This window comes from Ceratotherium simum, chromosome 20, assembly GCF_057802395.1.
Source record: "Ceratotherium simum simum isolate JZ-2026a chromosome 20, ASM5780239v1, whole genome shotgun sequence".
NCBI lineage: Eukaryota > Metazoa > Chordata > Mammalia > Perissodactyla > Rhinocerotidae > Ceratotherium > Ceratotherium simum.
This window is the reverse complement of record NC_141919.1, coordinates 56217918-56242295: the sequence shown is the minus strand read 5'-3', so window position 1 is coordinate 56242295 and position 24378 is coordinate 56217918. Positions and strand designations below refer to the sequence as shown.

Sequence of the window (24378 nt, the reverse complement as noted above, 5' to 3'; positions counted from 1 at the left end):
TTCTCTCATTATTCTCTAATTGTCTCATGTATGTAGGTAGGTAGGTCTTACCTTGCCTAGAAACTGGGAACGTAAAAACTTAAATAAACATCTAAAGATTTACTGACAGAGGCAGGAAAATTCTGAAGGTAGGAAGTAACTTTTGCAAGTATCCATCACTGTGGTAAACAATTACTCTGAAAGGCCAATTTCAAAGGATATTTTACGTTTATGTTGATTCTTTAGGTGGAGGACAGGTAGGACTCTTCCAAATTTACTCACGATCCAATTCTAAAAGAAAAAAAAAAAGAACGTATTTATTATATATGTCACAAACGGAAAAGATGAACCACACTGCAAATATACAACTTTTAAAAAAATTTAAATTCACAGTAGACCATGATTGCTATTGGGTTTAGGTTTCTGATAATGAAACAAGTCCTCAAAAATATGAGGGGACCATAGTGGCGTAGTGGTTAAGTTCAGCGTGCTCTGCTTTGGTGGCCCAGGTTTGCAGGTTCAGATCCCGGGCGTGGAACTACACCACTCATCAGCCATGCTGTGGCAATGACCCATATACAAAAAAAAAAAAAAAAATAGAGAAAGACTGGCACAGATATTAGCTCAGGGCTAATCTTCCTCACAGAAAAAAAAAAAAAACACACACAACAAAAATAACAAAGTGTATGAGGAAAGAAAAAAGAAAAAAAAAATGTTGGGGCAGCTATCAATCCCATATAAACCACGTAGGATGCTACTCAAAAACACCAGCTATTAAAAAAGGCAAACGTGCTGAGGCTGGCCCAATGGCGTAGCGGTTAAGTTCACATGTTCCACTTTGTCGGCCTTTATCAACATCCATTGAAACTTTGCCTGTTTAGATCCTGGGTGCGGACCTACTCACCGCTCATCAAGCCATGCCGAGGCGGCATCCCACATACAAGAACTAGAAGGACCTACAACTAGGATATACAACTATGTACTGGGGGAGGAAGACTGGCAACAGATGTTAGCTCAGGGCCAATCTTCCTCAAAAAAAGAAAAAAAAAGGAAAACTTGCATCTGCCTGTATGCCTCACCTTTGTCCCCTAGGAGACCTGCCTCCATTTGGATTTCTGATTTCTCTCTTTGTAAAATGGGGGAGGAACTGTGCTTACCTAAGAGCTATAAAAGCACTCTGAAGACTATAAAGCACTCTCTATGTTAACTGCTTCAAAGCAAGGGAAAAAAGCCACTGCTTTAGACACGATGCCCAGGGTCATATGGTCTCAGAAGTCAGTTTCCTGGGTTGGTCAGGCTACCAGAGGAGACTCACTTTGTGCCCTGGTACTTCTGTCCCTGGCACAGCTTTCACATGGAAATCCACCACTCCCATCTTTTCCAACAAGCTGGTGTTGCCTGTTGTTGATTTTTCCTTCTTTGCTTTTGCTTCTTCTCTCTCTTGGGCCAATCTAAATCAAAGAGAAAATATAAATAAAAGAGTAAAAATAAGCAACCATGCTATTAATGGTGCTTTTTTTGTTTTACAATACTATAAAGCTGTTTAACTTTACAGTAATCATTTAGGGTCTCTCCATTTTTCCCTTTCAACTTACATACTTTTGGCATTTTATCCATCCTCAATCCCTTCACTCCTCTCCATGAGGAAGAGGGGTCTTTCAGAGCCCAATCTGCCAAGTCTTGATTATTTCTAGCCTCGTAAAAAAGAGAATGCAGAATGCAATCTCAACCTTCTGATTCAAACTCCCCCACCTGTGAGTCAGGCCTAGAGAACTGCGCTGCCCAATCCTCACTGGCCTCTTTGTCTCTGATCTGCCTCCTTTACGTGCCACCTCCCACAGACACTTCAAGGCAGCAGCACTGCATGCGTGCCCTGCTCAGGACTGGGACCCCAGTTCCTGCACTTAGTAGGTACTGAAGTGCTGCCAAAAGAAAGTCCCATCAGAGGATTCCAAGTCAAGATGGAGGTGTAAGCAGACTCTAAACTCACCTCCTCCCGCGGACACAGCTAATTTACAACTACTCGTGGAAAAATTACCCCTGAGACAGAACTGAAAACTGGATAAGAGGATCTCCTGCAACAAAGGACAATCCTAATCGAGGTGTAAGAGGCAGAAATTCACTTTTGGAGAGAAAAAACGCTGCCTTCACAAGCCGCCAGCTTCACAGCCGCCCGGGAGCAGCCCAAAGGTACGTAGCCCTCCCTGGAGGAGTGGGGCCCTTAGCCGGGGAGGGCTCCGGCTGTGGGCATTGTGTGGACCCAGCACAATCGAGACCAGTGGCATAATATCTGACTTTGCCTGCTACTAAAACATTTGGGAGTAAGTACCCCAGAAAAGCTGGTTCACAAAGAAATTAAAACCGGCTCTTAAAGGGCCCACGCGCAAACTCACCAGGTTCAGAAAGCAACCTAAAATCACCAGAAAGAAAGGTGCATAGTGCTTTGGTGAAAAGAGACTCACCTAATAGGCCCTGAGTGCATCTCGGTGAGAGGTGAGACCTCTCCAGGGACTGGGACATTGGCAGCGGCCATTGTTGTGGCCTGGTGTGGGCGTGCTGACACAGACGCCATTGGAGTTCTCCCTGGGGCCTGCTAGTCCTGGTCTGCCCCAACCACTAGAGCACGGATTTAATCCAGCTCAGCCAGGGCAGGCAGCCCACCCTAGAGACTGGCCCCACCCAACAACAGGCCCTCAGGCAACTTGTGGGCCTGCATAGATTGGTGACTGGATTCTCTGCAGCCTGGCAACTGAGGCCACTTCAGTGGGGCAGGGCGTGCACAGAGAGCGGGCAGAGAGCGTGGGGCGGTGGTGGAGTGTGTGGGGCTCCCGCCAGGGAGAGACTGAGTCCACTTCAGGAGGTCAGGGCGCACACACGGGGCAGGACTCTGCTGACTGTGTGTGTGGACCTGTGGGTGGCAGGGCTTGTCAGCTGCAGAAGACTTGTGCTTCTCAAAGACCAACATAGGGGGTTTGCCCCACTTTCCAAAGCCTGAAACAATTGGGTGCTCCCATGCCTGATGCCAGCCCCACCCAGCTGCAATCCTCAGAGAGCTGACAAGAGACCTAAAGGCTGGAGGCTTATAGCAATTGTAAGCCCCTAAGCCTAACAACCTGCCACACTGGGGGCCTACTCACATAAAAGAAATACTGCAACACATATGTGGTATTAGAACTTGCAGCCAACTATGCTGGGGCTCCCCACACCTGATAAAGAGACTGAAGGGCCCAAAACAACTACAAGCAGCTGAGCATTACAACAGCTGGCCAGGAGCATAACTCATCCTCCCTGGGTGCCTACAGGGAGAGCAAACAGGCCACAACAGAAGGACACACGTTGCCCACATAGGGGTCACCCCTGGAACACTGAAAACTGAGGGAAGCACACTGCAGGCCTCCTAAGGCATCACTTATACAAGGTCACCTATCCAAGAGCAGGAAATGTAGCTGACCTACATAATACAGACACAAGGAAAGGGAAAGAGGCAAAATGAGGAGGCAAAGGAATACATTCCAAGTAAGGGAACAGGACAAAACCCCAGAAAAGGAACTAAGTGAAATAGAAATGAGCAACCTACCTGACAGAGAGTTGAAACAAAGCGTTAAGGATGCTCACTGATCTGGGGAGAAAAATAGATGAACTCAGTTAGAATGTCAACAAAGAAATAGAAGATATAAAAAAAGAACCAATCAGAAATGAAGAATACAATACTGGAAATGAAAAACTCACCAGAGGGACTCAAAAGCAGAGTAGAGGATACAGAAGAACAGATCTGCAAGTTGGACGAAAGACTAGAAGAAATTACCCAAGGTGAACAGGTAAAAGAGAAAAGAATTAAAAAGAGTGAGGACAGTCTAAGGGACCTCTGGGACAACATCAAGCGCACTAACATCCGTGTTATAGGTGTCCCAGAAGGAGAAGAGCGAGACAAAGGGGCAGAGAATCTATTTCAAGAAATAATAGATGAAAACTTCCCTAACCTGAGGAAAGAAACAGACATCTAGGTACAGGAAGCACAGAGAGCCCCAAACAAGATAAACCCAAAGAGGCCCACACCAAGACACATCATAATCAAAATGTCCAGAATTAAAGATAAAGAGAGAATCCTAAAAGCCACAAGAGAAAGACCAGTTACATACAAAAGAAACCCCATAAGGCTATCAGCTGACTTCTCAGCAGAAACCTTACAGGCTAGAAGAGAGTGGCATGATATATTTAAATTGCTAAAAGGAAAAAACTTAGAGCCAAGAATACTCTACCCAGCAAGGTTATCATTCAAAATGGAAGGAGAGATAGAAAGTTTCCCAGACAAGCAAAAATTAAAGGAGTTTGTCACCAAGAAACCAGTGCTACAAGAAATGTTAAAGGGACTGATTTAAGGGCAAAAGTGAAGACCACAAATAGGAAAAATTATCTATTTCCATGATAAGAGGACAATGGATACAAATGCACAAAAAAGAGGTTAGATATGATATCAAAAACAAAAGGAGGGAGGAGGGGAGTTAAAGAGTAGAGCTTTCAGACAGAGGTCAAACTAAAGAGACCATCAATTCTGTATAGAAGGAGAACGGAACAGAGAAGGACTACTAAAACACTGAGGGAAAAAAAGTTAAAAAATGGCAGTAAGTACATACTTATCAATAGCTACATTAAATGTCAATGGACTAAACGCTCCAATTAAAAGGCATAGAGTGGCTGATTGGATAAAACAACAAGACCCGTATATATGCTGCATACAAGAGACACACTTCAGACCTAAAGACACTCACAAACTGAAAGTGAAGGGATGGAAAAAGATACTCCATGCAAATGGCAATGAAAAGAAAGCTGGGGTAGCAATACTCATATCTGACAAAATAGACTTTAAAACAAAAACTGTAAAAAGAGACAAAGAAGGGCATTACATAACGATCAAGGGAACAATCCAACAAGAGGACATAACACTTGTAAATATCTACGCACCCAATGTAGGTGCACCTAAATATATAAAGCAATTATTAACAGACATAAAAACAGAAATAGTAACACAATAATAGTAGGGGACTTTAACACTCCACTTACACCAACAGACAGATCATCCAAACAGAAGATCAATAAGGAAACACTGGCCTTAAATGACACACTAGCACAGATGGACCTAGTAGATATATACAGAGCATTCCATCCAAAAACCGAAGAATACACGTTCTTTTCAAATGCACATGGAACATTCCCCAGGATTGATCACATATTAGGCCACAAAACAAGTCTCCATAAATTTAAGAAGACTGAAATAATACCAAGCATCTTTTCTGATCACAACGGTATGAAACTAGAAATCAACTACAGGAAGAAAATCAGAAAAGCCACAAATACGTGGAGATTAAACAAAATGCTACTGAACAATGACTGGGTCAACAAAGAAATCAAAGGAGAAATCAAAAAATACCTGGAGACAAATGAAAATGAAAATACGACATGCGAGAATTTATGGGATACAGCAAAAGTGGTTCCAAGAGGGAAGTTTATAGCAATACAGGCCTATCTCAACAAACAAGAAAAATCTCAAATAAGCAATCTAACAATGCACCTAAAGGAACTGGAAAAAGAAGAACAAACAAAGACCAAAATCAGTAGAAGAAGGGAAATAATAAAAATCAGAGCAGAAATAAATGAAATAGAACTAAAAAAAAATAGAAAAAAAATCAATAAAACCAAGAGCTGGTTCTTTAAAAAGAGAAACTAAATTGACAAACTTTTAGCTAGACTCACCAAGAAAAAAAGAGAGAAGGCAAAATAAGTAAAATCAGAAATGAAAGAGGAGAAATTACAACAGACACCTCAGAAATACAAAAGATTATAAGAGAATACTATGAAAAGCTATATGCCAACCAATTTGACAATCTGGAAGAAATTGATAAATTCTGAGAATCATACAACCTTCCAAAACTGGATCAAGAAGAAATAGAGAATTTGAATAGACCAATCACCAGTAAGGAGACCGAAACAGTACTCAAAAACCTCCCCAAAAATAAAAGTCCAGGACCAGACGGCTTCCCTGGTGAATTTTACCAAACATTCAAAGAAGACTTAATACCTATCCTTCTCAAACTCTTCCAAAAAATTGAGGAGCGGGGGAAGCTCCCTAACTCATTCTACGAAGCTGACATGACCCTGTTACCAAAACCAGACAACGAAAACACAAAAAAAGAAAATTACAGGCCAATATCACTGATGAACACTGATGCAAAAATCCTCAACAAAATACTACCAAATTGCATACCATACATTAAAAAGATTATACACCATGATCAAGTGGGATTTATTCCAGGTATGCAGAGATGGTTCAACATTCGCAAATCAATCAACATGATACACCACATTAATAAAATGAACAATAAAAACCACATAATCATCTCAATAGATGCAGAGAAAGCATTTGACAAGATACAGCATCCATTTATGATAAAAACTCTGAATAAAATGGTTATAGAAGGAAAGTACCTCAACATAATAAAGACCATATATGAGAAACCCACAGCTAATATCATCCTCAATGGTGAAAAACTGAAAGCTATCCCTATAAGAACAGGAACCAGACACGGATGCCCACTGTCACCACTCCTATTTAACATAGTACTGGAAGTCCTAGCCAGAGCAATCAGGCAAGAGAAGGAAATAAAAGGGATCCAAATTGGAAAGGTAGAAGTGAAACTGTCACTATTTGCAGATGACATGATTTTATATATAGAAAACCCTAAAGAATCCACCAGAAAACTTTTAGAAGTAATAAACGAATATGCTAAAGTTGCAGGATACAAAATCAACACACAAAAATCAGTTGCATTTCTATACACTAACAACGAAGTAGCAGAAAGAGTAATTAAGAATACAATCCCATTTACAATTGCAATAAAAAAAAAATACCTAGGAATAAACTTAACCAAAGATGTGAAAGATCTGTACACCGAAAACTATAAAACATTGCTGAAAGAAACTGAAGAAGACACAAAGAAATGGAAAGATATTCCGTGCTCTTGGATTGGAAGAATTAACATAGTTAAGATGTCCATACTGCCTAAAGCAATCTATAGATTCAATGCAATCCCTATCAAAGTTCCAACAACATTTTTCACAGAAATAGAACAAAGAATCCTAAAATTTGTATGGAACAACAAAAGACCCCGAATAGCTAAAGGAATCCTGAGAAAAAAGAACAAAGCTGGAGGTATCACAAAGCTATAGTAACCAAAACAGCATGGTACTGGCACAAAAACAGACACAGAGATCAATGGAACAGAATTGAAAGCCCAGAAATAACCCACACATCTATGGACAGCTAATCTTCGACAAAGGAGCCAAGAACATACAATGGAGAAAAGAAAGTCTCTTCAACAAATGATGCTGGGAAAACTGGATAGCCACAAGCAAAAAAATGAAAGTAGACCCTTACCTTACACCATACACAAAAATTAACTCAAAACGGATTAAAGACTTGAATGTAAGACCTTAAACTATGAAACTTCTAGAAGAAAACATAGGCAGTATGCTCTTCGACATCAGTCTTAGCAACATATTTTCAAGCACCATGTCTGACCGGGCAAGAGAAACAATAGAAAAAATAAACAAATGGGACTACATCAAACTAAAAAGCTTCTGCACAGCAAAGGGACCCATCAACAAAACGAAAAGACAACCTAACAATGGGGAGAAGATATTTGCAAACCATACATCTGATAAGGGGTTAATCTCCAAAATATATAAAGAACTCATGTATCTCAACAACAAAAAAACTACCAACCCAATTAAAAATGGGCAAAAGACCTGAACAGACATTTCTCCAAAGAAAATATACAGATGGCCAACAGACACATGAAAAGATGTTCAAAATCATTAACTATCAGGGAAATGCAAATCAAAACTACAATGAGATACTACCTCACACCCATCAGAATGGCTATAATTAACAAGACAGGAAACAACATGTGTTGGAGACAATGTGGAGAGAAGGGAACTCTCATACACTGCTGGTGGGAGTGCAAACTGGTACACCCACTATGGAAAACAGTATGGAGATTCCTCAAAAAATTAAGGATAGAACTACCATATGATCCAGCTATTCCACCACTGGGTATTTATCCAATGAACTTGAAAACACCAATGCGTAAAGATACATGCACCCCTGTGTTCATTGCAGCGTTATTCACAACAGCCAAGACTGGGAAGAAACCTAAGTGCCCATCAAGGGATGAATAGATAAAGAAGATGTGGTATATATACATAATGGAGTACTACTCAGCCATAAGAAACCATGAAACCCAGCCATTTGTGACAACATGGATGGACACTGATGGTATTACGCAAAGTGAAATAAGTCAGAAGGGGAAGGTCAAATACTGTATGATTTTCCTCATTAAGTAGTAGATAATAACAAGAACAAACACATAGAGACAGAGATTGGATTGGTGGTTACCAGAGGGGAAGGGGGGAGGGAGGAGGGCGAAAGGGATAATTCCACACATGTGTGTGGTGATGGGTTGTAATTAGTATTTGGGTGGTAAACATGACTAATCTATGCAGAAGTAAGAGTATAATGATGTACATCTGAAATTTACACAATGTTATAAACCAATGTTACTGAAATAAAAAAAAAATTAAAAAAAAAGAAAGTTCCATCACTATCCTGTTCACAGAGGCCCCTAGTTGAAGAACAAAATCAAATTCTCACCTTTCTCACCAGACCACTCCCTCAAAACATGCCTTCAGTTTGACCCCTGCCACCTGTTTTAGACCTTCGTCTTCACTGTGCCATTTCCTTGGTCTAGAACAATCTTATCAACTCTCCTAGTTGCTCCATCTGTACATTCCTAAAATGATTCCTATTTTGAAAGCTCCTAAACTCATATATATATATATAATCGTTTCTCCCTGAGAATACCTTTCGGGATATTAAAATGCTCTAACACTACCTTGTTCTTAAATCACTTGCATAATTAATCTCATGCCTCTCATACAGGGATTTCCTATTATCTTTATATCTATGACACTAGCATTAATAGTCAAAATCAACATAAGCAATTTGGTAGTGTCTATTAAAATTTTAAATGTACATAACCCTATGACACAGCAACTCCCCTTTCTGACATACACCCCACAGGAAACCTATGCAGGAGCCATTCTCAAGGGTCATCTATTATCGTGAAGAAGTGGAAACAGTCTAAATGTCCATCAGTGGTGGATTACCAACTACACAGTGGTACAGCCATTTTCTGAAATAGTACTGACCAGTTATTATAAAGAAGGGGGAAGATCTACATCACCACAAATGGTTGTGTTAAGAAAGATGAAATAACTACATATTTTTATAGCTTAAAATATACATAAGTACATGCATTGTATTATCTTTTTTTGGTGAGGTCTGGGGTCACAGGGAGTCAGTTAAGAGGGATTTTAGCTCTACTTGTAATGTTTGAATTTACTAATACTGTAATAACATATAACTTGATAGTTTCAAATCAATTTATTGAATACATAAAACCATTTCCAATATAAAGAAACAGCGTTTAAATCCATGTAGAGCAAATCTTACCTGTGCAAAAAACTTTCTTTCGCTAGCTGAATTTGTAGTGTTCCACCTTTCCATTTTGTTTTATTTAAAACAGACATACCTATAAAGTAAAGAATTATTACCCAAGTACATGACAATGCAAAAATACATTTCAGCATGTGCTTTTAAAATTATTTAGTACCAAGAAAAGTAGACTTGTTTATCACAAAGAAATACAGAGGAAATAGAATAAAGACAATGAGACCTGGAGAGAGGCCTAGGTCCTGGCCTCATCTTGACCACTTAACCACAGGAATCCTTACACTCCCCATCTCCCAGTGTTACTGGAAGATTTGAATGAGGTAAATGTGCACACTGTAAAGCAAAATTTCTTTGTCATTTGTTTATAAAGTAATATCAGGAACCTCTGGTGAATGGCTGACATTTATTTAACATTTCATTGTCATTTTCCACACTAAAACTATACAACATTAACGTTATCTTTCTAAGGCGAATCAGAGGACGCTGTGGAATCCTGTAGCACCTCACTTTAATTTATCACCTTATACGAATTATCACTGTGTAACTTGCAAACACATTAGCTGCAGGCAACTAAACCGTGTTTGAACTGCTATGCCCTAGGAGTTGATTTTTCTCAATATCTGCTATCAGCTTCCTTAATAACAACCACGAATCGATAGAAGTTTTTTTTTTAATGACTCACACATACTTTGTTTACTTGATTGAAAGCCTTATGGTATATACAATGTTTTATACAGGTGGTTTCAGCTTTGTTCACACTGACTCCAGTGAGTTGTATTTGATTTTCTACGATCAAGACTCGGCTCAGTTGCTGCTGTTGCTATTGGTTTGTTTTCTTTCAGGATCAAGGCAGCTTTTTTCACATAAAATCTTATTTTAATTCCTTCTCTGCCAATTCTTTCCTGGATTCTTAGCTTTGCATAATTATACCTACAATGGAACCAGCATCCTAAAGTCACCAAGATAAATCCTCCTACTCCAACATCACAGGATCTTCTAATTCAACCTTCTCCTTGGTGGGCTCACCGGGCTCTGGTGCGGCAGCCATGGGGATGAGTGAGTGCCTCCATGCCGCCTACCCCGCCCCTCCAATAGAAGTTTCTATTAGAGATACTATGCTAAGTGTACAGGTGTTGTTCAATTTAATCTTCACAATAATATATGAGGCAAGCAAAGTTTAAATAACTTGCCACAGATCACACATTAGAGCTGATGTATTCTTAACCACAACTTATCTGTCATATCTATTTTCTCACTGAACAACAGAATAAATTAATTCTTTTGCAAACGAATTTGCAAAAGGTTGATGGCCCTATTTCTCTATTAGCATCTTCCCTTTTCAGAATCTTCTGACTTTTCAGCCTCCAAATAATTAGAAAACATTACTGCATCAGTGGCAGTATGGATTATCTTCCCTTCCTTCTTCAATGAGGGCCCTCAATTCGCCCTCAGCTTTACTAAACTTATCAATAGAGATTTCACAACTTCAAGAATATAGTCTTTTTTTTTTTTTGTGAGGAAGATCGGCCTCGAGCTAACCTCTGCCAATCCTCCTCTTTTTTTGCCGAGGAAGACTGGCCCTGGACTAACTTCCGTGCCCATCTTCCTCCTCTTTATATGGGACACCGCCACAGCATGGCGTGCCAAGCAGCGCATCGGTGCACGCCCGGGGTCTGAACCAGCGAACCCTGGGCCGCTGCAGCGAAGCGCACACACCCAACCACTTGTGCCCCCGGGGCCGGCCCCAAGGATATAGTCTTATAACGGTATACTCTAAGTCTTTTCCTAACAGCATTTAACAATAACAACTAGCTGCCCAAGAAATGAACACACTCGGGGCCAGCCCCACGGTGCAGCAGTTAAGTGCACGCATTCTGCTGCGGTGGCCCGGGGTTCTCAGGTTTGAATCCCGGGCACATACCGACGCACTGCTTGTTAAGCCATGTTGTGGCGGCGTCCCATATTAAAAAAAAGTAGAGGAAGATGGGCATGGATGTTAGCCCAGGGCCAGTCTTCCTCAACAAAAACGAGGAGGACTGGCATTGGATGTTAGCTCAGGGCTAGTCTTCCTCACACACACAAAAAAAAGAAGAAATGAACACACTGGGAAGGGGTAGATGTGGCATAATATCTAATGGGATACGTGTAACAGGCATTTCTATGAAAGTTTGGTCTCTTGTCCAAAATATTTGAGAATACCATTTTTGAGAAAACGCACTAGCAATGTGCTATGATATGTCTGTTGACACCAAATGGTATGAACCTAAACCTGCTGAGTTGTAGAATATCGAAATTCTCTTGATCATGGATCATGGTTGACCCTCTGGATGATTTAATTTTTTTTTTTTTTTTTTTTTTTATTTATTTTTCCCCCAAAGCCCCAGTAGACAGCTGCATGTCATAGGTGCACATCCCTCTAGGTGCTGCACGTGGGACGCGGCCTCAGCATGGCCGGAGAAGCGGCGCGTCGGTGCGCGCCCGGGATCCGAACCCGGGCCGCCAGCAGCAGAGCGCACGCACCCAACCGCTAAGCCACGGGCCGGCCCCCCCTCTGGATGATTTAAAGTGGCTTTTGAGGTTCCAATTAGAATGAAGTTATTGCAAGTTACACAGAGACATGAACTGGCAAATAGTACAGAAAATATATGACGATCTTACATTTTTTCAGGTCTGTTTCTGTTACTCTGATGTTGATATACGCGAAGACTTTCTGTGGGTTTCCTAAAAAAAAAAAAAAAAAGGAAAAGAAATTTATTTAAACTCACCCAGAGAATGTAAAAATTATTAAGTTTCTAAATTTAAAAAAGAGGTCTTGGAAACTTACTCTTTCAAAGAAAAACCTTGTTTATTTTTCACTGGATACAAAGATTGCGTTTTTCTTTTTTTCTTCTTTTTTTTTGTGAGGAAGATCGGCCCTGAGCTAACATCTATGAATTCTCCTCTTTTTGCTGAGGAAGACTGGCTGTAGGCTAAGATCTGTGCCCATCTTCCTCCACTTTATATGGGACGCCCCTACAGCGTGGCCTAACAAGCGGTGCGTCGGGTGTGCGCCCGGGATCCGAACCGCCGAACCCCGGGCCGCCGCAGTGGGGCGCGCGCACACCGCTTGCGCCACCGGGCCAGCCCCCAGAGGTTGCATTTTTCGAGCATGATAATCAAAATATTCCAAAAGAAAACGGATAAGAAAAAAACGTCTAGTCAGTTAAGGAAACATTTTGACTGTAAGTTACTGATACTCTACTTCATAGGAAGTTTAATGAATATTAGAATGTTAACTCTGAAAACTAAAAGTTACACATCTTAGAAATCGGATATTTTGGAATTTAGAATTTTTTTGATTTCACAAACATAATTCTGGGCAAGTTCCACATCATACCTCACACCTCCAGGGCATGGGGCGAAGTACACGCTACAGCGTCCTGTAGTGAAACACATACCACTTTCAGCGTTCAGGGCTAACATTCATCTCTGGGGTTTCTTTACTTTGGGATACTTGACCTGAGTTACTGTGCCTTTACGTAGGAAGGACTACGAATTTACCTTGTTCATCTTTCCGTGTGATGATCTCCACATCAGAAACTTCTCCAAATCTGCTGAACTGATTTTGTAGGTCTGCCTCCGAAATGTTCCGGCCAAGGCCACCCACAAAAAGGCGCTTCGTTTCTCTGTTGGCTTTCATGAAGGCTGGGGCATACACTCAGTGTGTTCTAGCGGGAAAAATAATTTTCTATGTACAGGGAAGAGTTCTTTCCCTTAGTTTTTCTCAAATCTAAAAAAAAACCCCAACTCCTTTCCCAGAACCTTCTATGGCAAATTGGTCGCCTGGACCTGTGCTTCACCTCCTATTGTATTGCTCCTAAATTTTATCCCTGCAGATTCCGGTCAAGCCCTAGCCCCACATGCACATTCTCCAAGCACCTTGGAACAGCACCTCTACACTCACGCAGACACAGGCACAGGCAGATGCGTCCCTCCAGCGACCACAGGATCATCCTCTACCCTGCCTCACGTACTCATCCACGTGGTCAGGTGTTCTTGCTTTACTCTCACACTCATTTCCTCACTTTAACAAACGCTGACAGAAACCGGACGTGGCAGGTTACCATGCTAAAGGACAGAAAAACAGCTCCACCCCGCAGCTCCTCACATCGCAGAAGTAAGCGAACGCTGCAACACTACGTGACAAGACTACGTCACGACAGAAGCGTCTGCAGAGCGCCGTTCGGGCGCGAGAGCGCCTGAGAGCACAGCTGACGCAGGCCCGCGCCGCACTACGTGCCGGCCTCGCTGCGCGGCGCGGCTCGACGCGCCTCACGCCGCAGACGGGCAGGAGAGGTTAAGGCACTTCCCAGCGCTTTCGGAGAAGCAGCGGTGAGGCCAGCACCAGAGCCCAGGCCTAACACCAAACGGGGGAGCCTGGGGGACCGGAAGGGACGCAGGAAGACTGCCCCAGAGGGGCTGAGACCTGCGGCCGGCGCGAGCCCCTCCCCTCGCGTGGCACCCGCAGGCACTGACCCGCCCTGCGCGTGCCCGAGAGCTGACCGACTCGGCGCGTGACCCTACGCGTCCCGGAAGCCCAGAGCTCGGCCCGTGAGCCACCGCCCGCATCTTCCTGGCGGCCTCCCCGTCCCGCCACCTGCCCACCGCGGACCCAAGACGAGGGAGACGGTGGGCCGAACAGCCCTGCCCCTTCCCCGCCCACACACGCTCCTCACCACGTCCCGTCCACAGCCAGCGCCGCCGCGGCCCCAGTTTCCAGTCACGTGTCCCGCGAGGTGCGGCCTCTCTGCCTTCCTACTCGATTTCCAACCCCGACTCCCGGGGTTCCGTCACCACACGCCGTTCCCCTGTGCGCTTTATCGCGTTTCCCGTCCTCTGGGACACCGCGATGCCCCCGCCACCCTGCCCTCAACGTCCGCAAAACATCGCAAGCCAAAACTCCCTCATTGGTCCCACAGAGGGTTATCGACTCGAGTTCGTCGACCCCCAGTCTAGGGCGGCGGAAGACAGGCTGCGAAAAAAAATAGAGGCTCCGGGTTCGCGTGGTCCCGCAACCGCCTCTTCGTGACGTCACATCCGGACTGCTCCAAAGCGCCAGCAGCGCGGGGTGGGCGGCCGCCCCCTGGGCTCCGGGTTGGAGTAAACCGGCTCTCTCGACGCGTGGGGGCTGCTGGGGGACAGCTGTGGCCACGCGCGCAAGGACGGCAGGGGGTTCGGGACGCCGTGCGAACGCGGGGTGTGCGCCCGGGGCGGGGGGCGCCCTCCCCGCCTCCCCCGCCGCGCCCCGGGATGGTCCGCGCCGGTAGCGCGCGAGGCTTGAAGCGCCGTGTCGCCCTCGGTCAGGGCCGCTGCAGTCAGCGCCGGGCCGCCCATCTGTCAGTGCCGCTCCCGTCAGCGCCGCGCCATGGACGCCGGGCTGGCGGAGGTCCGCGCCCTGGAGGCCGAGATCGCGGCCCTGAGGCGGGCGTGCGAGGAGCCGCCGGCGCCCGCGGAGGACGCCGCCGGAGGGCAGTAAGTGGACCCCTGAGGCCTGGGCGGTGGGGGAGCCTCCCCACAGACCTTACCGGGGCGCGCGCGTGGCCGGGACCGCGTCCGTCCGTGAGGCGGGGCCGCGAGTGTGGGGCCCGCGCGGGCCCCTCGTCAGCGCGGCGCCGAGTGGTAACCGCCGTGGTCGCGGCCGTGGGGAGGTTCCTCCACTCTCGTTCTCGGCTGAAGCCGTCGAGGCGAGTCGTGTCTCCGTCACGAGCGTGCATGGGGGGCTGCAGGCGTGGGTGGGATTCAGTAACTGCTTGGTTCCTAGTATTTGTCGTTACGGGTCACCTGACTGTGGCGAGTGATAGTGATTTTTCGTTTGTGGGAGTGCTACGAAGTTTCCTTTGAGAAATAGTTTAGGTAAAAAAGGAAGTCGATGAAAAGAAAGACGGCTGCTGTAGGCTGTGGGGAAATTCGGCAGAAGCTGGGCAGGTGGTTGTCAAAGCCTGCAGGCGGGAGCCCCGCCGTGAGGGAGTCGGCCCCCGGTTCCCGAGGAGAGCGGAGCCCGCGCCGACAGGCGGGAGCCACCGCAGGAGCGGGGCGGCCTGGTGCAAGAGCCGCGGCCTGTGCGCTGCGTGCTCGTCCCGGACTGAGAAATGCGAAGGCCCTGGTGTGCATTCTCTCCTTTACTACCTCGTACAGCCCTCTGACGTAGGTGCTGCTGTTACCCCGTTTTACAGTTAAGGAAACAGGCTTAGAGAAGTTAAGTTGCTTTCCCAAGGTCTCAGAGAAAAGAGGTGTCGGAGCTGGATTGGAACCCAAGAATCTAACTTCACAGCCTGGGCATTTGCTTAACAGAAGAAGGAGAGAAAAGGTCTACCGCAGTCAGTTATGTACGTATTGCAGGCTGCTTGAAAGCAGAAACTATCTTCATTTTTTCAGTCAAGATTCATTTGACATAGGTGCGGAGAGAAATGAGATTTTCCTGAACTACCTGGACAAGAGTTGGTAGAAAATGGGAAGGAGGAGGAGTTCTAAAGAAAATGTTTGCATGCATGTTAGATGGGATCATGAAGGTAGAGGATTCTGTGACTAGTGAGAGGGAGAGGGAGGCAGGGGAACAGGGAGCAGATGTGTTCCTCCACAAGCGAAGGCCTGAATGTGTTAGAGACCCTTGCTACCCCAGGGGTGCTCCACAGATTGGAAGCATTAGCATCACTTGGGAGTTGGATAGAAATGCAGATTTCAGCCCCTCCCGAACCTGTTGAGTCAGAATCTGTGTTGTAACAAGAACCCCGGACGATTTTTTGCACACTAGAAAGTTTGGGAAGCAACGTATCATACTGTGGGGAAAAATAATTTCTTTACTGGCCACAAGATGTCACCATGAGCCCAGGATATTGTGTAGACTAGTCATGTAATCTGGGCCTCCTCAAGGATCAAGTTGGGGAAGTTGGAAGAGTTCAGATTGTGGAAGACTTTAAATGTTAGTCCGAGGCGTTTGGATTCAATGTGAAGTTTCTTTTCATTATGGTGGAGAAGGAAGATTGGGACCTGTTGACCGAGGTTTGCTTTGGTTTGGTTTGGTACTTTTGAGGAAGACTGGCCCCTGAGCTAACATCTGTTGCCAATCTTCTTCCTTTTTTCCTTTTTTCTCCCCAAAGCCCTAGTAGATAGTTGTATGTCATAGTTGTACATCCTTCCAGTTGCTCTGTGTGGGACACCACCTCAGCATGGCTTGATGAGCTGTGCGTAGGTCTCCACCCAGGATCCGAACAGACGAACCCCAGGCTGTTGAAGCGATACACGCAAACTTAACCACTACGCCACTGGGCCAGCGCCATCAAGTTTTTTTTTTTTTTTTAATTATGGTAAAATACGTATACAATCATGCATCACCTAATGACGGGGATGCATTCTGAGAAATGTGTTGTTAGGTGATTTTGTCATTGTGTCAGTACCATCGAGTGTACTTACACAAACCTCGATGGTATAGCCTATTACACACATAGGCTATATGATACTAATTTTATGGACCACTGTTGTTATGTAGCACATGACTGTAACATAAAATTTTCCATCTTAACCGTTTTTAAGTGGACAGGTCATTGGTATTATGTACATTCATAATGTTGTGAGCTGTCACCACCATCCATCTCCATAACTCTTTTCATCTTGTAAAACTGCGACCCTATATCCATTAAACAATAACTTCCCATTCCCCACTCCCCTTAGTCACTGGCAACCACCATTCTACTTTCTGTCTCTATGAATTTGACTTCTCTAGGTACCTCATGTAAATGGAATCATACATATTTGTCTTTTTATGACTGGCTTATTTCACTTAGCATAATATCCTAAGGTTCATCCATGTTGTAGCATATTGCAGAATTTCCTTCCTTTTTCAGGCTGAATAATATTCCATTGTATGTATATACAGTTGGCCCTCCATATCCGTGGTTTCTGCAGCCGTGGATTCAACCAGCCATGGATTGAAAGGCCGATGATGGTTACATCTGTACTGAACATGTACAGACTTTTTTTCTTGTCATTATTCCTTAAATGATACAGTATAACAACTATTTACATAGCATTTCCATTGTTAGGTATTATAAGTAATCTAGAGATGATTTAAAGTATACGGGAGGGTATGTGTAGGTAATAGGCAAATACCACACCATCTTATATATAGGGACTTGAGCATCCACAGATTTTGGTGTCTGTGGGGAATCATGGAACCAGTCCCCCGTGGATACCGACAGATGACTACAGCATTTTGATTATCCGTTCATCCATCGATGGATGCTTGGGTTGCTTCCACGTTTTAGCTATTGTGAATAATGCTGGCATGAACACGAGTGTACAAATATCTGAGACCCTGCTTTCCATTCTTTTGGATATATATCAAGAAGTGGAATTGCCAGATCCTATGGTAATTGTATTTTTAATTTTGGGGGGAACCCCATACTGTTTTCCACGGTGGTGGCACCATTTTACATTCCCACCAACAGTCCACAAGAGTTCCAGATTCTCCACATCCTCACCAACACTTGTTTTCTGTTTTTTTTTCTTTTTTGATTAGCCATCCTAATGGGTGTGAGGATCACATTGTGGTTTTGTTTTGCATTTCCCTAATGATTAGTGATGAGCATTGTTTCATGTTCTTATTGGCCATTTGTATATCTTCTTTGGAGAAATGTCTATACAACTTTTTTGCCCATTTTTGAATCACATTGTTTGGATTTTTATGGTTGAATTTTAGGAGTTCTCTATGTGTTTTGGATATTAATCCCTATCGGATTGTCAACTTAAAAAGTAAACTGGCCAGTTGTTTTATCTGCAGAATGAGTTTATTCGGAAACCACCAAAAGAATTGCAATTCAAGATATACAGGCTATAGCAGACCATAGGCAAATCCAGAGAAACAAAAGAAGGGGCTTGCTTTTATAGAAGAAAGAATAGAGTTGAGATGGGCTGTAATAAACAAAGAATCCATTGGAGGAAACTGGGAGTCCAAAGTGTAGAGGCTTCTCATTGGTTGGGTTGCTATAGTCTCTCCATGGCTGGGCTGTTGCTGGGTGGGGAGAGAAATCTTCCTCCTGCTGGGTAGTAAAGTAGAAAACACCTTCCTTTTGGAGATATAAATGTAGCTCTCTTCCTGGTTGGAGTAGTTGATGAGATGTGATAGGGTGTGAGAGCTCTCCCTATAGGCCTTTCTGACTTCAATTTAGTTGAGGTTTCTTTTACTAATCTCACAAGATATATGATTAGCAAATATTTTCTCCCAATCTCTTGGTTGCCTTTTTACTCTATTGATAGTATCTCTTGATGTACAATTTAAAAAATTTTAAGTCTAATTTGTCTATTTTTTCTTTTGTTACCTGTGCCTTTGGTGTCAGATCCAAGAAATCATTGCCAAATTCAATGTTGTATGCTTTTGTCCTGTGTTTTCTTCCAAGAATTTTATTGTTTTAGGTTTTATATTTAGACGTTTGATCCACTTGGAGTTAATTTTTGTATATGATGTTAGGTAAGGGTCCAGCTTTGTTCTTTTGCATGTGGATATCCACTTTTCCCAGCAGCATTTAAATGGTATTGGCATGCATGTCAAAAATCATTTGACCATATATGCAAGGGTTTATTTCTGGGTTCTCTATTCTATTCCATTGATCTGTATGTCTGTCTTTATGCCAATACCACACTGTTTTGATGACCAAAGCTTTGAAATAAGTTTTGAAACAGGAAGTGTGACTCCTCTGGTTTCATTCTTTTTCAAGATTGTTTTGGCTATTTGGGGTCCCTTGAGATTCCATATGAATTTTAGGATGAGTTTTTCTATTCCTGCAAAAAACCTCATTGGGATTTTAATAGGCATTGCATTGAATCTGTAGATCGCTTTGGGTAATATTGACACTTTAATAATGTTAAGTCTTCCAATCCATGAACATGAGATGTGTTTCCACTTATTTATGTCTTCTTTAATTTCTTTCAGCAATGTTTTGTAGTTTTCATTGTACAAGTCTTATCTTCTTGGTTAAGTTAATTCATAAGTATTGTATTCTTTTTGTTGCTATCATACATGGAATTGTTTTTGTAATTTCCTTTTCAGATTGCTCATTGTTGGTGTATAGAAATGCATCTGATTTTTTTGTGTGTGTGTGAGGAAGATCAGTCTGGAGTTAACATCCGTTGCCAATCCTCCTCTTTTTTTCCTGAGGAAGACTGGCCCTGGGCTAACATCCGTGCCCATCTTGCTCTACTTTATATGAGACGCCGCCACAGCATGGCTTGACAAGTGGTGCATCTCTGCGTGCCCGGGAATCAAGCCTGTGAACCTTGGGCCCCCGAAGCAGAGCGCATGCACTTAACCACTTGCGCCACTGGGCCGGCCCCAGCATCTGATTTTTGTATGATGAGTTTGTATCCTGCTGACTTCATTTATCAGCTCTAACAGTTTTTTGTGGAATCTTTAGGGTTTTGTACACATAAGATCATACCATCTGCAAACGGGGACAGTTGTACTTCTTCCTTTCCAATTTGGATTCCTTTTATTTCTTTTTCTTGCATAATTGCTCTACCTAGAATTTCCAGTACTATGTTGAATTGAAGTGGTGAAAGTGTTACCGAGCCCTAAGGGACCAGTGACCTGCAAGTGGGTCCTTTTGCCCGGAGCCATTCGCGCTAATACAATGAGACTGTGGTTCGGAATAGCAGAGCAGAAACTTTATTCGTTGATCAACAAATGGAGGAGGCAGAGCACGTGCTCTAAAACACCTCTCTGAAGGGAAGGTGAGCAGGGTTCTTATGGGATGTGAAGGGGGAGGGGTCTCCATGTCATCACTCAGCATGGGAGCATTTCGGGCTTGCGCAGATCTTCCCTTCTTGCACACGGCACCTTTTGCACATGTTTCCTTTTGCGCATGGCACTGCATCTCCGTCTTGGACCTTTCTGGTTTGGACTGGTTCTGCAGTTTGGCCATCTGGCAATGTTCTGCCTTGGTTCCTATAAACAAGCACAACTTAAAAACAAAGAATTAGACATGGAAAATGTTCTAGGGACTTCTCTGAGTGAAGAAAGCAGGCATCCTTATCTTGTTCCTGATCTTAGTGGAAAAGTTTTTGGCCTTTCACCATTGAGTATGATGTTTGCTGTGGGTTTTTCATATATGGCTTTTATTATGTTGAAATAGTTTCCTTTTATTCCTAGTTTTTTGAGTGTTTTATCATGAAAAGATGTTAATTTTGTCAAATGCTTTTTCTGCATCAGTTGAGATGGTCATGTGTTTTTTTCCTTCATTCTGTTAATATGGTATATTATATTGATTGATTTTCCTATGTTGAACCATCCTTGCATTCCAGGAATAAATCCCCCTTGGTCATGATGTATAACTTAACCACTACGCCACTGGGCTGGCCCCCCCTTTTCAGTTTTTGATGTCACCAAATTACATCTTTATACATTGTGTGCCACCAAACAAATAATTCTTTTAGATGCAGTCTTTTCTTAAATTTTGTAGAAAACAAGATTTGGAGTTACAAACTAAAGTTACAATAATAGTAGCTTTAGGTGAATAATTTTTTTAAACATTAGTCTTTTAAATCACATGGAAAACAAAAAGGGCAGTTATGAACTATTGTTACAATGATACTAGGTTTTACAATTGCCCATGTATTACCTTTAATGAGATCTTTATTTCTACGTAGGGCTTCACGTTACTATCTGGTGTGCCATGTTACTATCTAGTGTACTTTCATTTCACGTTCCTGGACTCCCTTGAGCATATCTTGCAGGGCATGTCTAGAGGTAACAGACTCCTTCAGCTTTTGTTTATTTGGAAATGTCTTAATTTCTTCCTCATTTTTCAAGGACAGTTTTGCCAGATATAGGATTATTGGTTGATGGTTTTTTTCTTTTAGCACTTTAACTATATCTACCTGTTGTCATCTGGCCTCCAAAAGTTCTGATGAGAAATCTGCTCATTTCTTATTAAGAATCCCTTGTATGTGATGATTTGCTTCTCTGTTGCTACTTTCAAGATGTCTCTTTATCCTTGGCTTTTGAAAATTTAATTATGTCTTAATGTGAGTCTCTTTGAATTCATCTTACTTGGAGTTTGTTGAGCTTCTTGGATGTTTATACTTATGTCTTTCAACAAATTTGGGAAGTTTTTAGGGGTTGTTTCTTCAAATATTCTTTCTGCCCCTTTCACTCTTCTCATTCTGGGTCTCCCCTGATGTGTACATTGGTCCTTTTGATGGTGTCCTGCACATCCCTTAGGCTCTGTTTGCTTTTCTTCAATCATTTTTCTTTCTATTCCTCAGCTTCGAGAATTTTCATTGCCTTATCTTTAAGTTCACTGATTCTTTCTTCTGCCTGTTCAGATCTGCCTTTGAATCCCTGTAGTGAGTTGTTCATTTCAGTTATTGTACTTTTCAGCTCCAGAACTTCTTTTTGGTTTCTTTTTAGGTTTTCTATCTCTTCGTTAATGTTTCTATTTTGTTCACACTTCGTTTTCTTGACTTTCTCCACGTCTTCTTTTATTTCTTTGAGCATCTTTAAGACTGTTGTTTTAATCTTTTTCTGATATATCTGTCATTAAGTCTTTTTCAGGTACAGATTCTGTTCAATTACTTTTTCCTTTGAATGAGCCATACCTTCCTTTTTCTTTGTATGCCTTGTGACTTTTTGTTGAACACTGGATTTGAATCTAATAATGTGTAACTCTGGAAGCAGATTCTCCTCCCTTCCCCAGGGTTTGCTATTTTTTTGTTATTGTTTTGTATTTTTGACTGTTGTAGGCTGTCTCTGTGCTGAGGATCAGACTGAGATGAAAACTTAATGTCTCCTCAGGTCTTTTCTGAGCCTTTCCTTGGGTGTGCACAGTCACTTTCCAATTTTCCCCATATATTCAGTTGATTTTGAATGTCCTAGTCTTTAATATCTGGCTCCTGAAAGGGGAAAAGCCAAAAATCATGGGGGTAGGGAAGAGCAATGGCCCTTTAAATCTCCTGGAAGTGGGGCCGGCCCTGTGGCTTAGCAGGTAAGTGCGCAAGCTCCGCTACCAGCGGCCCAGGGTTTGGATCCCGGGTGCACACCGACGCGCTGCTTCTCCCGCCATGCTGAGGCCACGTCCCACATGCAACAACTAGAAGGATGTGCAGCTATGACATACAACTATCTACTGGGGCTTTGGGGGAAAAATAAATAAATAAATAAATAATTTTAAAAAAATTTCCTGGAAGTCATTTCAGCCTGGGGTGGGGGTGGTGCTGGGGGTTGGGGGGGGCTTTTAACAAGAGGAGAAAGTGCAACAACAATGGCTGCCTGCCTTAGTCTGCACCTCTGTGATCGGAAGCAGCAATCTGCAGTTGGAGCACAGATCCCCAATATTTGGGAGAGAGTCTTTTTTGCCTACCCTGGCTCCCCTAAGCTGTGTGCAAGCTGCTCCAGGAACATGTGCACAGCTGCCTGCCATTGTTGGAGTGGGGGATGGGTGGCTGCTACTGTGGTAAGAGCCGAAATTGCCCAAACTTGACCTCAGTTTACTTCCTTGCCTTCCACTGGAAGTTGCAAGCCTTCAGCAGACTCCAGAGTTCAAAAAAAGTTACATTAGATAGATTCTCCCAGTGTAATTGTTGTCTAGGTGGGGAGGTGCGTTTCTGGTGCTTCCTACTCTGCTGTTTTCCCAGAATCCTAGATCATTGACTTTTTTTGTGTGTGTGTGTGAGGAAGATCAGCCCTGAGCTAACATCTGCCAATCCTCCTGTTTTTACTGAGGAAGACTGGCCCTGGGCTAACATCCATGCCCATCTTCCTCCACTTTATATGGGACGCCACCACAACATGGCTTGACAAGCGGTGCGTCGGTGTGTGCCCGGGATCCGAACCGGTGAACCCCAGGCCGCCGCAGCAGAGTGCGCGCTCTTAACTGCTTGTGCCACCGGGCCGGCCCCATCATTGACTTTTAAACTCAAGTCTTGTGTAGATTTGTTTTAAAAGAAAAAAATTTCTTGTGAACTTCTAATTTTGACCAAAAAAATGTACCACTGAGACACATTTACAAATAATAAATAAAACTACAAAACCAATAAAATTCATAACTCAAAATGGTTCAAACTAACATCATTAATTGAAATGGACCAATGATACTTTGCTCAAAGTAAATCACTGCTGTGAATGAGAATATGCAAGTTGTCTTTTTTTTTGTGGGAAAATATGCATAACATAAAACGTACTATTTTAACCGTTTTTAAGTATACAGTTCAGTGACATTAAGTACTTTCACGTTGTCATGCAACCATCACCAATATCCATCTCTAGAACTTTTTCATCATCACAAGTGAAACTCTGTACCCAGTAAACAATAACTTCCCATCACCCCCTTTTCAGCCACAGGTTCTTTTTTGAGTTCTGCTTATCTATCCTTTAATATGATGGCTGATTCTCTTATCACTTTGCTCTATTGAAAATACCTTGAAATTTTCATTGATACTTTGCTGTGACATTATTTGGTATTCACTTGGCAGGAAGTCATCATTTATATGTGAAGATTGCCTCTCTTTTTCATTAGTTTTGTATATTTAAAATAATTTTTGTCATCAATCCATGATAGCAAATACAAAAGAGTGTGTGGTAGTCTCTTGGATGATATAGAATATATTTACATTAATATTTTAAATTAGCGTTAAAGCAGTTTAAAAGTTTTTTTACAGATTTTATACAAGTTTTAGATCCTTAGTGTGAAGAGTACAGAGTTGGGTTATTTCCTATAGACATGGTATAAGGTCAAAAGAGCATAGGCTAATGCAATGGAATTAGAAATAGAAAAGGAAGGATAGCTATGTGAAGGAGCAGAAAG

The 24378-nt window shown here is 42.9% G+C and overlaps 2 protein-coding genes across 12 annotated transcripts in view; one reads left to right on the top strand and one right to left on the bottom strand.

The window, feature by feature from the left end:
- The window catches only part of NOL8 (nucleolar protein 8), a 33351-nt gene extending 18794 nt beyond the window's left edge, over positions 1-14557 (bottom strand). Inside the window, exons 1-7 of one of the 8 annotated variants that reach the window (XM_087444822.1) lie at positions 14263-14557; positions 13088-13254; positions 12206-12268; positions 9548-9626; positions 3557-3598; positions 1295-1430; positions 202-270 (exon numbers count right to left, since the gene is read on the bottom strand). In XM_087444822.1, the coding sequence (XP_087300948.1) occupies positions 202-270; positions 1295-1430; positions 3557-3598; positions 9548-9626; positions 12206-12268; positions 13088-13226 (528 nt within the window). In that variant the 5' untranslated portion in view covers positions 13227-13254; positions 14263-14557. The other 7 variants (XM_087444829.1, XM_087444825.1, XM_087444823.1 and 4 more) reach the window with 7 other exon arrangements.
- A 204-nt stretch (positions 14558-14761) lies between these two features.
- The window catches only part of CENPP (centromere protein P), a 211349-nt gene continuing 201732 nt past the window's right edge, over positions 14762-24378 (top strand). Inside the window, exon 1 of one of the 4 annotated variants that reach the window (XM_087444833.1) lies at positions 14762-15058. In XM_087444833.1, coding sequence (XP_087300959.1) covers positions 14952-15058 — 107 coding nt within the window. In that variant the 5' untranslated portion in view covers positions 14762-14951. Of the gene's footprint in view, positions 15059-19675; positions 20309-24378 lie in introns of those variants that run through there. The other 3 variants (XM_087444832.1, XM_004442744.3, XM_087444834.1) reach the window with 3 other exon arrangements.